This window comes from Melospiza melodia, chromosome Z (assembly GCF_035770615.1).
Source record: "Melospiza melodia melodia isolate bMelMel2 chromosome Z, bMelMel2.pri, whole genome shotgun sequence".
In the NCBI taxonomy this organism is placed as follows: domain Eukaryota; kingdom Metazoa; phylum Chordata; class Aves; order Passeriformes; family Passerellidae; genus Melospiza; species Melospiza melodia.
In genome coordinates this window covers 50,857,892-50,875,020 of record NC_086226.1, presented here as the reverse complement: position 1 = coordinate 50,875,020, position 17,129 = coordinate 50,857,892, and the positions used below count along the sequence as shown (strand labels likewise).

The window sequence follows — 17,129 nt, the reverse complement described above, 5'->3', positions numbered from 1 at the left end:
GAGCCTCCTCCTCCCCAGCTCCCTCAGCTGCTCCTCACAGGACTTACTCTCTAGGCCATTCACCAGCTTTGTTGTCCTCCTCTGGAAGTGCTCCAGCAAATTTTGTCTTACACAAATTGATCTGGTCTGCTACGAACTGGCTCCATGCCACCATGCTTATTAGATAAGTTCTAATGGATTCTCCCATATTAATATTCTGATTCCGATTCTGATCCTGAATGGTTTCTGCAAGTTCCACATACCAAATCATCAGATTGATACTAATGAAAGTAGTGAATGAGAAATCTGACAAATGTAATTTTGTGCTTCTCGTGTCAGTATAAAAATACCCTACCTAGAGCGCCTCAATATTGCTGGTTGTATTCCTGGTTCAGTATTGCAAGAGATAACTTGCACTGAAAAATAAAGGCGGATGTACAAGAGATTTGTTGCTGTTAATAATTTGTTCTTGAAGGAAATAGAAGCCAGACATTGTCATGGGAAAACAAGTTTACAAGACTGTTTAAAATAACATAAAAAGCACATAAATGTAAATAATGAGAGATGCTGAAGGCTTTCAAGCACAGGTTTTAAGACAGCACTACCCCATAACATCTCTGAGTTTGTTTTGTCCTCCCCTTGGAATGCTGAAAGGATTTCTGCCCTCAAGGTCCAGGGAAGATATCTACTTAGATATCTACATTCACGTCCCCTGACTGTGATAGTCCTGTGTTGGATCAGCTGGGATTTAGGGCACTCCCTCTTATGAAAGTCAGCTCCATCTCTTGCTTGTCAATTTAAGCCTCTAAATCAACCAGAGAAATCACTCTGAAATTACCTTGTCACTGATTTACATATTTTACAAAGTATCTCTGACTTGGAACTTGCTCACCCTGCCTCAATCTTGGATTAAACAGTATTCCTTTAGGTGATATATCTGTTAAAAAGCTTTTAGATTAATTCTCTCACAAAGCCAAGATAGAAAGAAGGTTCAAATCTTTCACCAGTTCCATTATTCTGCCCAAAAGAGGAAGAAAAAGAGAAAATCACTCCAGTGGATTTGCTAGGATAGCTGGCAGTAATGGAACCTGCAGTAGCAGCTATAACAATTAACAACCTGTAGAGAATCCACTAGTAAGTGCAACAAATATGGATGTTTCTCAAATGAGAAGACCAAAATTGTTCCAAGGAACAAAAGGCAACCCCAAATACCCCAAAACCACATGTGTTGCATCTGTGCTTTGATACCAACATCCCAGTCATTGTGGAAAGATCATTTCACCACCATCAACAACCAGGGTAACAGAATTCACCTTCAAATAAGCCACCTTAATCCTCACTGCAGAATATTTATGAAACAATTTATTAATGGAAATAGCAGATAAATCAATGTAAAAAGAGGATCGTATTGTGATAAAAATAAAATTAACTAATTGAAAGGGCATTTTTTGCCACACACAAATTATTAAAATTGTGAAAACTGAACAAGGTTGGCAACAAGCCTTCATAGCACTAAAAAGTGACTGATTTTTAAGAAATATAGGTAAACAAAAATTACAGAATAAGAAAAGAAAAAAATTACAAATAGCATTTTTTCAGAGCAATAGAAAATTACATGCCTAAGAAACTGTCTCTACTGCCTTAAAACCTACCAGTACATTTCAGATCAGCAGTATTTTAAAGTATGTAAAATTAACAGTAACACATCTTCAGATCCAAACAGCATCCACCCAGTAATTTCAAATGATGTACTGGTTGAGCACAGGAACCACAAATCCAAATCACATTTGATCATATTCAGTTTACTTACATGCATAAACTGTGGTTTCAAACACATAAATATAAGATAGAAATTTTTAACAGTTTTCAGAAGGCGCAATGCGCAATGTCTAATGAACAAAACTTCAGTCCAATATCTTCTAGCTCAGTTATTGGGTGAGTAGATAGAATGCAAAAAGAAAACACAACTTCAGTAGTACCCTGAGAAAGATAATTTTCCTGAGCACTTTGACAAAAAAAAAAAAAAATAAATGTAGTTTTAATCTAAATCTAAAATTCTTCTAGATTTTTCCTAGGTCCCTCACCAAAGGTCCTAGACAGATCCTCCCAGAATATATTCCCATGAACTGATTACTGGGTAACAAATAATGGTCCAACAACCTGCTCTTGCAATGGATGAAGGACTGTGGAATCCATCAGGGACACATGCTACGGCATGAGCTGTTAGCCAGATGCGCAGATGAGCAGGTTAAAGGGTCAATCATGAGCTTACCAAGTTTGCTAATGAAAAAGCTTATGAATGGTGCCTAAAATGGAAACCATCTGTGAAAGCACCCTAAGTTTTGACAGACTAAAATGTGAGTTCAGTAAAAAAAGAAATAACGCCTATGGGAAACCCCAATTAACTATATATGCTAATTATTTAAAAACTGTTGTCCACATTAGCTTTTACTATTCAGAATCATAGTAAGGTTGTTTTAGATATTCCTCTGGAAATATCAGCTCAGGATGCAGCATCAGTTAAAAAGATCAATAGAATTTTGCAGAAAGGAAGAAAAACAGAGAGAAAAGTACACAGCCAGGTAAAATCTATTTGTTCTGATTATTATGTGTACAGAATCATAAAACTATTAAGGTTGGAAAAGACCTCTAAGATCATCCAGTCCAACCACTAACTTGACACTGCCAAATTCACCACTACACCATGTCTCTAAGCACCACCATCTACTCAGTTTTTGAACACTTTCAGTGTGGGTGATTCCACTACTTCCCTGGGCAGCCTGTTTCAACATTTAATCAGCCTTTTGGCCATGAAACCTTTTCTAGTGCTCAATCTATAGCTCCCCTGGCACAACTTTAGGCCATTTCTTTCTGTCCTATTATTTGTTACGTAGGAGAAGAGACTGACCCCGACCTCATTACAACGTCCTTTCAAGTAACTGTAGAGTTTAAGTTCACTCTTTTTCAACATATATATTTATCTAAAAATATCTCTTTATATAAAATAGACATTAAATAATTTTATTACATTTTATTAAACTATAGATATATTGACAGGAAATTTATTCTTTCAAAATATCCATCTATGTAATTAAACACTGGTCATAAATACATTTTTATGTGTACTTTAAAAATTGTGACTGTATAATCACCTTGAAATCAGGAAAAAAACAGAGAATGGAAATAAGAATAAACTTTTTATGGAACACCTTTGATAAAAAGTAAAGATTAAATCGAGTAAGACATAAGAAAGACGCTGATCGGTTGGAACAAGTTCAGAGGAGGTACATGAAGATGACCAGAGGGCTAGAGCACCTCTCCTATGAGAAAAGGCTGAGACTGTTCCCTTAGGATTTTTATCTTTTTTCTTTCATATATTCTCTGTGATCTTTACACATACACTTGTAGCTTTGTAGTCTATTATTGTAACTTGCCTTCAGTATTTTCCTAAGCAGAAAGACAAAGCATGTTCCAAAGTCCGCACCCTATCTTGGCTCTTTCTGGAAACAGGGGCTAAAAACCAGTGCTTCGAGACAAATTTTTATCAAAAAAGTTTAGGGCTGTCTAAGGGGGAAGGATTTAGAAGGGGCTTGGACTGGGGGAGGAACTGCATCACCACTGGTGCTCCTAATATGTGATTTCTGTCAGGCTAATTTGCTAAAGTTCTGTATTCAGTATTCTGTAATCTGTATTCACCCTGTGTGGGTGGGCTTTTGTGGTAATTTTCCACATTTGCCCCTGGAGGTCCCCAATAAAGACCAGCCTTCATATTACCTCCTACACTAATATCTTGAAAGTGTGTGTTGTTTCATTTTTAGGTTCCTAAGGCATCAAGACAGTTGGGGTAGTTGAGGCTGGGGAATCTGCTCCATTACAGCAGCCATTCAGTACCTAGAGGGGTTACAAGACAGCTGAAGAGAGGCTATTGACAAGGGCATGTAGAGACAGGACGAAGAATATTTGTTTTAAACTGGAAGAGGGTATATTTCGTTTAGATATTAGGAAGAAATTCTTTTGTGTGAGCATGGTTGGACATTGTAAAATGTTGCCCAGAGAAATTGTGGATGCTCTATCCTTGGAAATGTTCAAGACCAGGCTAGATGTAGCTTTCAGCAAGCTGATCTACTAGATGGTGTCCCTGCCCTGGCAGCGGAGTTGGAGCTAGAGAATCCTTGAGGTTGCTTACAACCCAAACCATCCTGTAAGTCTAAGCAGACACTAGGAAAGAGGCAAATTATCATGGCAGAGACATCAATTACAGAAGTAAAGGAGAAAGGAGCTAAACAGTAGTAATAATTTCCTGTTTCTCAGAGTGGGAGAACCAGAAAGAATCAGTGAAAGTATTGCACCAAGTTCTGAACAATGAGATGCATTCCTCATTTTACACAGTGTATCATTCATTAAGGAAATCACTGCAAGGCCTAAAGGTCAAATATATTGATTAGGAAAATGATTATGTTCTACATACTGTTAACTGAAGTAATTTATAGTGAACAGAAAAAAAAAAGGTTGATATGAAATAAAAGCCGCACATTGTTTTGAAAAGATCTAGGTCACGGTTTTCCATAAATTTCACCTCATTTGCCAAGAGAGAAGAAAAAATAATTTTCTTGAACTTGCCACAAGATCTAGTCAAGATAATTAAGGATTGCATCTCTTTTCAGGCTGATCATTACTTGTGAGTTTGACCTAGAAATTATTACAAAAATTGTGTATTTTTTGGATACGAGGAGATCAGATTGGGTGATTTTTATGACTATTACTTGGAAAAGTAGCATTGAATATAAACATAGGTTGATAAAAACCATTGATATAGACATGCTTCCAGCTAAATCCCATTTGCAGTGTGCCAAAATGACCTCAGGAAGACCCATATCTCAAGAGGTACTTTTGCTTTAGAACAAATTGACAATATTCTATGTATCTCTTCTAGATGCACAAAAGCTGAATCAGTTACACCAAACTTTAACTATTACTATTTCTGTGTACTCAGCCTTAATTCTATCTCATCTACTTCCAGGAGCATCATCTTAATCCCAAGCTGTCAGTGCTTCCAGGATTCACCACTTCCCACCTAATAGGAAGCCTTCTCCCAAATATGAGGTATAATGTCTTCTGGAAACATCTGCCAGCATCAGAACTAAATTGCACAGAAGAGCTTTACTGTCCTCACTCCCAATCCTCATATGATAATGCCTCAAATATCCAACAATATGTGAACCATAAACAGTAGCTCTTTGCTGCTCAAGCAAATTTGCATCATTTGGCCTCTGCCTTAAAGCCAGTGCTGAAATAAATTATTTCATGCCACAGAGTAAATCACTGTGTGCTCCTTGCTCAAAGTAACATTTAATCCAATCCTGGCCCTAGACTGAGAAGGCCCATCAACCTCTCTGCCAGCTGGCTGCCTGTACATTCATTATCTCCTGCATGCCCTTGCAAGTCCCAGGAAGTCTAGACTAAGTCCCAACCTTATTTTCTTTTGCTAACCTGGATTGTTATCAAATGCATTTATCTCACCAGCACTTTCTGCCAGTGCTAGATTGCAGCTGAGCCAACAGCTGTCTGGCTAGCTCTGGAGTTCTGCGTAATTCAGCATCCACTTTTGAGATGCATTTTATGACTTTTTGGACAATTGGTGGCCAAAGCCCTAATTTCAGCAGTAACTCTGCCCAAGTGAACTGAGTCCACTCCATTTCTTAATCAGCTAGCAGCATACCCCAGCCACCAGCACAAAAATAAAAAGAACCAGACAGTCTCTCCTGGCAGCAGCACTTAGCCAAGGCTTGTCAGTTCTAGCACTACAAAAAGACAACATCAATATAATGCAATCCTAATCTAAATACCTCTAAAAGCCTCCAGACGAACATTTGTGCAAATCAACTTTATGCATCCCTCATGCAAAGGACTTGGTCTGGGCAAACACTATGACTACCTCATCAATACTAGGGATTTAAAACCAAAATAAACATAGTCCAGCCTAGATCAAGGCCTACAATTATTAATCCTCCAAACCAAACCCAAGCCTAGATAATGCCCTTCACTAGACCCTGTTTTAAACTCCATGGTCTTTGCTGGCTCACACCTCAGCCACAGGCTTAAGGCCCTAGCAGTGCAACAATCAGCCTGTGAAGCAGATTCTAACAGGCTGCCAGCCTCACTCTTCACTGGCAGCTGCTATTGGTGGTTCCTGTAAGCCTGCCACTAATGCATTTCATGTTTGCCACCAATGCATTTCATTTTTACAGTTATCAGGTGATGTCTGCTCTCATTAAATGGACATCTGTAGATCCTGTCTGACAGTACTGCTTCATCCTGCTCAAAGGAGAGCAGATGGATGACATGAACTGAGTACCCCAAGATTCTCTGTTTAGGGTCTGAAATGTACACTACCAACAGAGGAGATGTTTTAGCACAGAAAAGTGAATTATCATTGCACCAGCAACAGAGCAGATTAGGGGCAGCTCTGCCATAACGGGCAGGTCCCCCTGTGTGATATTACTACTCTTATCTCTAGAGCACAGAAACAGATTTCCAAATGAAAGTGGACCTTAATTTCGTCAGGATTATGTCAAACACAACACATTTTTCTTACAGTAAAGAAGCATTTCTATTCATGAGACCGAGAATTTTGTACTGAAAACATCAACACAGAGAAATCATCAGAATTCAGGAAAAGTAGTTCTAGTGGGATTTAAGTTTACTGGCACATTTGCCAGGTCTTCTGCCTTTCAAAAATTAAAGTTTACAGTGGAGACATAATTCTCAAATGATCAGCACAAAAAATAGGAACAATAAAAGCTTTGCTCCTGCTTCAATTTTGTGATAACAACTTTTTCTTTTAAATACAGCAGTTTTATTGAATTATTTCTACTATTTACACATCTTGTGAAAAGATTGCAAAGCGTTTTGCACAGGAGGAATGTATCATTGATTACTACACAGTAAAGAAATCCAGTAATTATACAACTCAGCTCCCCCAGGAACAGCGTGAGGTTTCTTCTTGCAATTTTAAAGCACTTTGTGTTACCAATAAGGAAAGTTAAGTGTCAACTCTCACATTGAGTTTCTACTTCTGAATTATATCCAGACATCTAACTTGACCTCTGAATAAGAGCATTCAGGGTGAAGTGAAAAGCCTTACAAGAATAATTCTGGGAACAATGATTCTAAAACTAGAGTTTTGCTACATCTACAAATTCACTCAGATCTGTTTGCGTAAAAATCTGCCTTGGCCCAGGAAACTAAATCTTGGCACCCAAAGAGATCTCACTTTGTAAGAAAAGCTTACTAACACCACAGAGAAATATTTATTCCGATTTTTTCAAGTAATTTAACTTCAAAACCTGAAGGGAAAATCATCATGGATTAAGCACGTACGAAAAACAATTTCCAAGCCTGACATGACTGAGAGGTAGCATCTTGGATTGCATGCAGCTGTACACGCATCTGTGCGTGCTTATATCTGGTAAAATCTAACAAAATAAACATCCAGAAGAAAAAAACCTTGTTAGAAAAATAATTTAATAGTGCAGAATAATATCTGTGTTGCATGAAGGAATAGCCAAAGTATTTTCTATAGCTGTTGATTAACAATGTACTGTGATTCAAGAGAAGAGAATTTTTTAGTGCCTCATCCAATGCAAAATTTAATTCTCATCTTAGAAAAGATCCTACAACCATGAACAGTGGGTTGGGGCTTTTGGCATCTTTTTCTATATCCAAAAGAAAGACAACAGATTTAACACCCAATGAGTCAGGTTACTTTGACTTTCAAAGGTACAAACACATAGCAGAACTCAAAATAATTTCACCTCAATTCAGCACCATCTGTGTTGCCCATGCCTAGTCAACTTGTACAATCACATTGATTGGACTGTCATAATTTATACAGATTACTCCTTTGATTTAACCAGCACTTCTTACCTTGCTTTGATAGAGAAGGAAATGCAAGCACTAAGGGATAAAGGTATTTTCCCTGTCATAAAAGACAACTGTGGAAAGATAGGGAAGAGAGTAGAACCCTCCAGTTGCCATTGCAAGATAATTGGTCTATGTGATTAGCTGTTTCCCATAAACATATTATAACTATTCTGCCAGACATTCACAGACAGCAGAAATAAAACAAAGTGAGAAATATGGTTTACATTGCACTGATGTTTGCCATCTCTGTATCATCTGTAAAAGAGGTAAATGAGTTTTAGATATTTTGAGTTGAACAGTATCTATTTTAGCAAGTCATCGTTGTTTGGCCATTCATAAAGGAAGGAACATATTCCTTAGTCCAGGCTTCTCCTTGTGCATGAGTCCTGAAAATTTTAATTTGCTTTTTCAGCTGCCTACATACCACGATGGACAGAGGACATTCTGCAGGACTGTGCTACTTTCCAAGCTAACCCACTCCAGCACAGCTCAGCTTAACCCAGGACAATCACTTAGGACATTTTCCAGTACACTGTTCAAACCTCTAGCTGCCATTAGCTCTAGGTTAAAGCAAATGTCATCTACCTCTGGGGCTCATAGTGAAAAATTTACATAGTCCTGGACATGATACAGGTTTTGCAGTTTTACAGCTGAAATCCTTCAGTTCCTTGGACCTACTGGAAAAGGATTTATTTTATTGCAACTCCCAAATGTTCATTTTTGTATGTTTGTTTTCCCACAGAATGTTTGCGTTGCTTCCAGCAATGTGTTTTATATTACCTGGAAGAATAGAAATGCTCTAATGGGAAGAAACAATTTTCCTCTTATTGCCAGTGCAACTAAAAGCAGGACTTCAAAATGATGCCATGACTTCTCAAGCAAAGTTATCCCTTTATTTTAGAGCTTTTCCCTTTCTTTCAGTCTTCTGTGCAATTACACTAGTATACACCCAACAAGCCATGGGCCAAAGACGCATTTTCTACTTATCACAGACAAAGATAACTGCATGTAATTGATTTATAAGTACCTCAGTAGTGCATATAGAAAGTAATCTGTCTTTTCTTGAAATGAGTTCATCTTTTCTTTTTAGGGCATATATTGGATATGCCTTTCCTGACATAAATGCAATCTCCCTCTCCTTAAGAGTTTCCCGTGAGGCTTTCATCAGACATACCACCATAAAGAATTACATGTAGAGTTCAAGTGATAGCCTTTATTAGGCTTTGTGATAAACATCTATGGGAAAATTAAGATCTAGAAAAATCTCTTTCATCTTTCTAGCACTTCTTGTGTTCTTGTTCTTATGTTGCTCTAAGATGTCAATGACCAATGACCCTCACCTTGATAGTAAAGTCTGCAGTGAGAGGCCCAGATATTCTTAAGATCTCCTTGTCAGGAAACTTCTGGAAATCAACGCTAGAATTTTCTACAAGGAAGGAGCCAGTGGTGCTGAGGCTGTTTTCACTCTTCACACCTTGGAGAGTCTTAGTTTCCAAATCTGACAAACAGAAAAAAATGTCAGGAAACCAGAGCATTGCAATTTGAAGTGAGGGCAGAAAAAAACAAACAAACAAAAGAACCCCAAACAACAGCAAAAATTAGTAATACTGCAACTCTTTTCCCATAGTTATTCACATTTGCACACCTTCCTTTTCCTTTTTCTCTTCCATCTGCTTTTTGTCTTTGTTCAAACCTCTAACTTTCAGCGTACATTCCCCTTCTCACCCATAGGTCATGTTTTCACTCTCTTCCAGACATACTAATCCATTCCTTGTTAGGCATGTTTGCTGTTGTTTAACTCACCCTCAGTAAGTCACGCTCCTATGTGGAGCGTGACTCAGACCTTGGCCCAGAGCACTGCTAAGTTGCTGTACCCTCTTGCAGTTCAAAGGTGGGTCACTAACCACATGTTGTTGTGGTAGACGTTTAACTGAAAGCAGGATATCCAGGAAAGAAAGATCAGTATGACAGCAATCCCATTTCCTCTCCAGAAGCAGTCTGACCCATCCCAGAGGAGTGGAAGGGGAATGTGGGTGCTGAACCCTCCTGAGTTCTCCCTCTGTCTCTCTCTGTATTCACAGTTCCCCAAAAGGGCATTAATTCAGTTACTGTTTTGTAGTAGCTACTTCTGATTGTCATATTAAAAGTAATGATAATTGTTTAAATAGAAGTAAACAGTCAGAAACTAGGTCTGTTTCATCATTCATCAACTCCAGATTATGCTTTACAGCACATTCACCGATAAAACGTTTCTGATAGTTATTTAAAAACAACACAGTCTTTCGCCGTGAAAGACTGTAAAGCTGCAAACCTTTCACATATATTTATGAACACACGCAGAAAAAGTCTATCACAGTGAGGCAGTTAAGGCATGCTATTAATCTATGATGGAGATATATTTTCAAAGACAATTAAAGAAAAGAAGTTTTTATTTGCATGTATTGAGTTTCTAATTAGGGAACAAAAAATGCATTTGCAGTAATTTCACTGCTTTTCATTATGGATTAAGGGAACTAATTAAGGAAGGAAGTTGCCGAGGCAGTACACTAAGAATTTTCACTGTAATGATGAATTCCTTGGTTTTCAGTGATACCAGTCTCCTCCTTTGTGATGCACTTGGCCATCTATGTGTTTTTGGCAAGGCTGCATGCATCAGGAATAAAGATGGTTTTAAGACTTGTGTATATATAATCAGCCTCCTGTTGACTTCTCCCACAACCGAAGTTCACAGGGGAAAATACTCCCTCCCCCTGAAACTGACTGTGGCTCATACATATATAAAATCCTTTGATGAGTGAACAGAAAGATTCAAGGAGACATCTGAAACCAGAAAGAGATATATTTGGACATATTCATGTTTACACAGTGCAGTTAATCTAAATCTCAACCAGTGACTGAGGCAGACCTTGCTGATTCAAATCTTTTTGTAATGAAATATGATACGGCCTGAGTGAAGCTTTAGATCCATCTCTCCAGAAAATCTCATTTCTCTCTGAGCTGTCTTATAGCTCAATTTCACTGAAACAATAACAAAAGGACAAAATTTTCTACCTTGGAAGAGAATATCCATATCAGAAAAGAAGACAAGAGATAAAAGAAGAGTGCATGTCAGGTACTGGGAAAATAATATCAGCCATACTGGAGCAGCTCAGGAATACACAACTTAAAGTTGAGGTACAGGCAGCATTTGAACTTTCAACAAAAACTTATTACATTTTTTGCTTGGTCTATAACCTGTAATTTGCTGGTCTTTATGCACAGCTTTAAATCTGAAGAACTTAGTGTTTTCTCAACACAAGGAGGGAGCCATAGTACAGCCCCAGTAAGCCATCACTTATTTTGATATAGTGTATGAAATTGTGAGGTGAAAGAAAATATGAAGGCAGCGAAATGATTTGGTGTTTCACATCTTTGCTGACACTCATATTTGTACCTACACTGACAAACACAGAAGACGTAAATGGTGTGTACGGCAGAAAATTCCTAAAGACTTTTGGAAAAGGGAAAGGGTAGCCTGACTTATCTTACAACAATTTGTGCTACTGAGAGGTCAAGCAGTACAGATTGGGTTTTTATTCTGACAGTAAATCATATTTACTAATACTCTAATATTAATTTCCTGCAGATAAGAAAGGAAGCAGCTTGTGAGCAGCTACTGCACTGGAAGATGAAAGAGAGGAGTGCCAGGAGCTTCTATTGATTAAACAAATGGATTTGCCTTCAACTCTAGCAGAATATTCACAAATCCTAAGAGTCCTTCCAGGAAAGAGGGATATACAGCTGTTGGGATACACAGATGAAGCAGGAAAGTGTTATAGCCAAATGATGGGCTAGCAGAACTCAGTGGTCTTAACTCCTTGGAGCAATATCACTGCTAAAGAACAAGGTTATATTTTTGTATGCGGTTTCAGATCTTTAGAGTGAGATTTTGTGTGTGTGTGCATGTGTACACACACGGTGTGAATGCATATGTGTATCTAGGGGAGAGAGAAAGATCATAACAGAAATGTGTTAATGTCATGAGCAGCTTGGTGGCTGAGCTCAGCTGCAGGGAAGCTGATACTTTACTGTTCTCAATATTTCCTCACTCAGTGGTACGTACTTTATTAATTTTAAACAAAAGCACTTGACACCAAGTGAGCCAGCCAAAGGATAAGCAAAACAGAAATGACCGAAAAATTAGGGAAGGCTGAAGAACTCTGCACTGTTGGCCAAGGTCTGCTTTGAAACGAGTGTACCACTGAGATAACTGGGTCTGAGGAAAACTTCTGAGAGCAGGACTCATCTGTGTGTTGAAATCAGTAATGTGAGAGAGGGAAACCAGACACCACAGTGTAAACAGAGCACTGCAGGTTACCAAGGCTCTCTTAAACAAGGGTACACCAACTCCTTCTACTTACATAAATGATCAGGTCCTTTCAGCACGAGGCGAATTTGTCTACTTCCATAGGGAACAGCAACCACTGTATCATCCACTGTGGGAATGCAAAAACACATGGAGTAAATAAGCAAGGAAATTCCCATTGGTTTTAAAATAAGCATTGAAATAGGTGTTTACAAGGCAGTCAAAAGAAAAACCTTAGGACCAATTAAAAATTCCAAGACTTATTACTAAAAATCTGGAAAAGGAACTTGTTAAATGTAGTAAGAACCTTCTGCTTAGAAGAATCCAAACCTGTTCATTTTATTTATTCCCAACTCCTTCACAACTATTTATGGTTTTCATAAGTAACTAGTAAGTTTTTATTTCATCAAAAATCCACTTAAAACTCTCAAGTATTTTGAATCAGTGTTTGTGGTAAAGTAGAGGAGCATAAGCTTATTCTGATATTTAACCAGAACAGCTTTCCCATTTCTCACTTGACCTTTTCCCACTTAAACCCCACAGCTTCTGCATGATCCCGTCCATGACATGTGATGGTCTCCTACTGTTCTCAGGTACCCCTTTCACACCTCTTATTTTAATGACCATAAAGGCTATAATTCTGCTTCCCTTTCTACACTGCAAGCAGAAAGCCCCTGGAAAAGCAGAAGCCCTGTCATGTAAATAGGCCTTAAAGAAGAATCTTGCACCTCTGAATCCCTTGGGAACTTTGCCAACTGCATTTAAACCAAGGTGTGAATTAACATATAGGTCACACGCAGCTGTTAAAGTTAGTTAGGTCAGCATTTCTAAAGAGGCAGTAATCCCAGTAATGTCCTGAAGGGAGACACAAAGACACAGAAAGATTACACAAAATGTTATATTTGGATTATGAAGTGGTCTGCCCAGAGAATGCTGGCCTGGACTAACCAGCACATTTCCATTCACCCTTCCCTGTCCTTTCTGCCTTCTTCCCATGTAACTGGAAGTTCGGAAGGAAAAGGTATGCATGCTGAAAAGGATTTTTCTGGGGAGTGAGAAGGTGGTAGATGTGAAAGGAAAAACTCTCACTATTTCTTCATTAGAACTGCTCTCATCTATGTTATGAAATGCCTTCTAGCAGGACCTACAGATCTGCTCTCCAAACTGTGTTTTTCAGATGAGGTCAACTCTGCCAATAAAAATGTTTTATCTTTCATTCAAATATATGAGTTGGGGTCTTACACTTCTGCCCAGACCTAACTGGGAAAACTCTTGGAACCCAGTTAAATCAGGATTGTCACTTAAAAGCAAAATAGTGATTGATGTTGTCATTTTATATCCAAAGTAGAGAGCCAACAGAGAGGGGAAACACTACCAGAAACAGGAACTTTTAAGCAATACATTCATCCATCCAAACCCATAATATCTCAAAACCTGTGAACTAGAACCCTTTTAAATTTTAAATTCTGTAACGCAGCATAGGAATTCTTGACACTCATATTTCAAAGCTTTATGGGATGAAATACTCATACTTTGTTGCCTCTTACCACCCCAGAAGTGAGACAGAAATGTAAGCAGTCTCTTTAAGTGCCACAAAAGTTGTGTGGACATTAAGACCATTCAAATTTTCAGGTGAACCATGTCCCATTTTCAAGTTCTGATTTGATATATTTTCTCAAACTATCCAAAATTTCAGTGTCTAAGTCTTTTGTAACTGGGCATAAACTGAACACATTTTGCTCATTCACATCTCTGATACACCACTGATTAATAAAGCTAGGAATCTTTCATATCAATACATAACTCAAATTTTCTATTTGGAAAGACAAAGATTCAACTTCTAAAAAAATAATTAAATACTTATATTCTAATATTGCTTTATTGGTACCATTCTAGCATTCAGATTCAAGATACCCAGTACGATATCCATTTTGGGGAACAACATATGTGAGTATGACACATCATTTTGCTGTGCATATACAGCATTTTTTGGACTTAGTTTGGAAAAACAGTAACTTCAATTTAAAAACCCCTAATATGAATGGCCTTTATGCAAGCCTTATTTAAAGACAGTCCCATGCCAGTATTATATCTGACTGCCTCAGTTAAACACTCTGTGCTGCAGATTTACAACTCACTGACATGTCACAGAAAACCTGGACAGTTTAAAGCCCATGTGAGCTTACATTCTCAGCCTGCACCTCCTGCCCCAGGTTATTGCTAGGACTATATTTCACCTGATCTTGAAGTTGCTCTCCATTTGAAATCCTAGCACGCTTTTTGCGAAATGCAAAGCTCAGTGGGATTTATGCTTATCACAGTTCTTCCTGCTTTCACAAAGCAGAAGCAGTGGGGATTGAAGGATAATTTCCTGAGGTTAACAGTGATAAGGAGGAGACATTTCCTGTGAGGAGATGTGAAACTAAACAGGCTAACATTTAGTCACAGCTCTTCCCAACAATAAGCAGAGAGACAGATTGTTGAGCAGCTGTGTGGAAAAGACACAAAATGCTTTAACAGGTGGTTGGTTTTCTTGGAAGACTGTGCATAGGGAAGCAAAGGAAGGTCCCAGACAACTGAGAGGACAGTGGCTCAGGGCTGAGAAGAAAATTCAAAGTTTTAGGCAATAGTTAAATATCATGTACATAACTCAGATTCCCATAAGCTTCGTCTAGTTTTGGATTTTTAATTTGGATTTTTAATTTGGATTTTGGACAAATGGTTTGTCAGCTCTCATGATGAAAAATGGAGTTTTTTCTATCTCCCAATTACTACTGACACTCAGTGGAAATCTGGAACCACATATATTTTTGACAGCCACAACAAGAGTAATTAGGTGAATATCTAGGCAGCATTATAATTTCTACAAGTTGCTTATAAACTACTCTACTGTGCTAGTAGATGTCAATCTTGTTTTAGAGAAATACCAACTTTGCACTAGGTGATCAGCAGAATGCATTCACAACTTATGGGACTAACTCTCTAGCTTCCTGGTGAATACAGAGAAGCCTGCTTAAACACATCATCTCTTCACAGGAAGGACATACAGAGTTCCCCAAAGAAGATACTAAATAAAAAAGAGAAAGATGTATTTTCTGCAGACTTCTAAAGAACCACCCAAGCCACCTAAGAAAAAAGAACATTTCTGAAATGAATGAAGGTTTTTGTAGTTTTATTATTATTGGTCTTACAAAAGTGCTTTCTTTTTCTTAAAAATGTAGGTTATAATTCAGCATCACACTACATCCTGCCCGACTATGTTTCTGTCTCTGAAGCCACTGGGACTTGTGTACTACCCCTATAAATAGTGGAGAAGCTGTTTCTGTAGGAAATGCTAAGTGTTTAAAAGCTATATGAATTTCTTACTCTTATGCCTTTACATGATATAAACAACAGGGAAAAGGGAATCAGATGTGAGCACCAAGAGAAAATTACTTTAGTGTGATGAGCTCAAGACTGTGTTTGGAATGGTTTTGAGATATAAACAGCTTCAGAAACTATTGGGACAGCTCTGGAGTAAAGGTCAACTGTCCAACCCCTAGAACAGTCCTCAAGATTGAATACTATTCTTAGAGAAACAGAACTCCCAAGTGAGGCCAGATTTCTAGTCACTGCTGATATCTAGTCACTGATGTACGTTTACTCGCTGATTTTTCTAATGCTTTTTCTAATGCAGTCTGTCTTTTAATCCCTTGTTTAAACCACAGATAAAACAGACATAATTTTAGAAAACCAGGATAATTTTATAAAGATAACTTGAAATTTAGCTATCAACTAGTGAATCCAGTCATTTAAATGACTGAATAAATAAAATGAATAAGGCCCTGATCGCAGATTTGCCTATGTATTTATGTTTATAGTGACAAATAAGCAAGATCCTGACACAGATGAAGTGCCAAGAGAGCTGGGGAAGATAAATGCAGAAAATGAACACAACAGATTTTTGAAACAATTTCAACATTTAAAATCTCGAATTTCCACAACATTTACATAAATCATTTTGAAGTCAACCACACAAAAAAAAAATTCATATTAATTCACACATGTGAAGGGAATTCATAACTGGTTAAGATTTTTAAAAACCCAATTTAAAAAAAGACTTACTATTCATAGATTCAAAGTTCACAGTATTGCATAAAAACATGTACATTTACAGCAGGGAAGGAAATAATGGCACATTATACAGACTGCACACAAAATCTAGAATTTTTCTAGCTCTGCATAACAATTATATACAGGCAAATGTGTCTGAGAAATCCATTCTCTAACTTTTCTTCACATTTATGAGTCTAAGATTGTGCTGTCATCTGCTCTATTACCTATATAACATTCTTTACATTTAATAGGAAGGCATTGGAAATTGGTTACTGTGTTTTACTAACATTTATTCCTGTGCATAACATATTAGTAACTTTATCCTCAGCAGAGAAGAGATGAGCACCCTTTTACAAAGCAACTAGAAAAAAAAAATTAATTGCTCCTACAGGAAAAGACATTTGCCAAAAACAATTCACAAACACTATTACTCAAATTTCCAAATCTGTTCCTGCTCATTGTAAAATAACTTAACAACGAGATGAAATTCCATTCCTAAATCTTTGTGAATTATTTCCTTTGTCCTCTAAAGTACAATTCTGCTTCAGAATCCTCTTATGAGGATTATTCCTTTCTTTCCTTCATACAAAACAGTTTCCCTTCCCCTTCCCCTTCCCTTCCCTCAGCAAACACAGAGCCACACCTGCACTGTGCTATCAGCTGCTCTGGGTGCCATAGCTCCATATTTGCTATATATGCTCCACACCAATGCAGTTACTCTTTGACAGAGAGAAGCTTTTGTAAAAAGCAGCTTACCCTGTTGCAAAACCCACAAGTATACACACAC

At 37.8% G+C, this 17,129-nt stretch overlaps 1 protein-coding gene across 1 annotated transcript in view; it reads right to left on the bottom strand.

Moving 5' to 3' along the window:
- ADAMTSL1 (ADAMTS like 1) overlaps window positions 1-17,129 on the bottom strand; it is a 311,100-nt gene that overhangs the window by 110,816 nt on the left and 183,155 nt on the right. The window contains exons 7-8 of the mRNA XM_063181380.1: window positions 12,303-12,377; window positions 9,243-9,400 (exon numbers count right to left, since the gene is read on the bottom strand). Of these exons, the coding sequence (XP_063037450.1) occupies window positions 9,243-9,400; window positions 12,303-12,377 (233 nt within the window). The remainder of the gene's footprint in view (window positions 1-9,242; window positions 9,401-12,302; window positions 12,378-17,129) is intronic.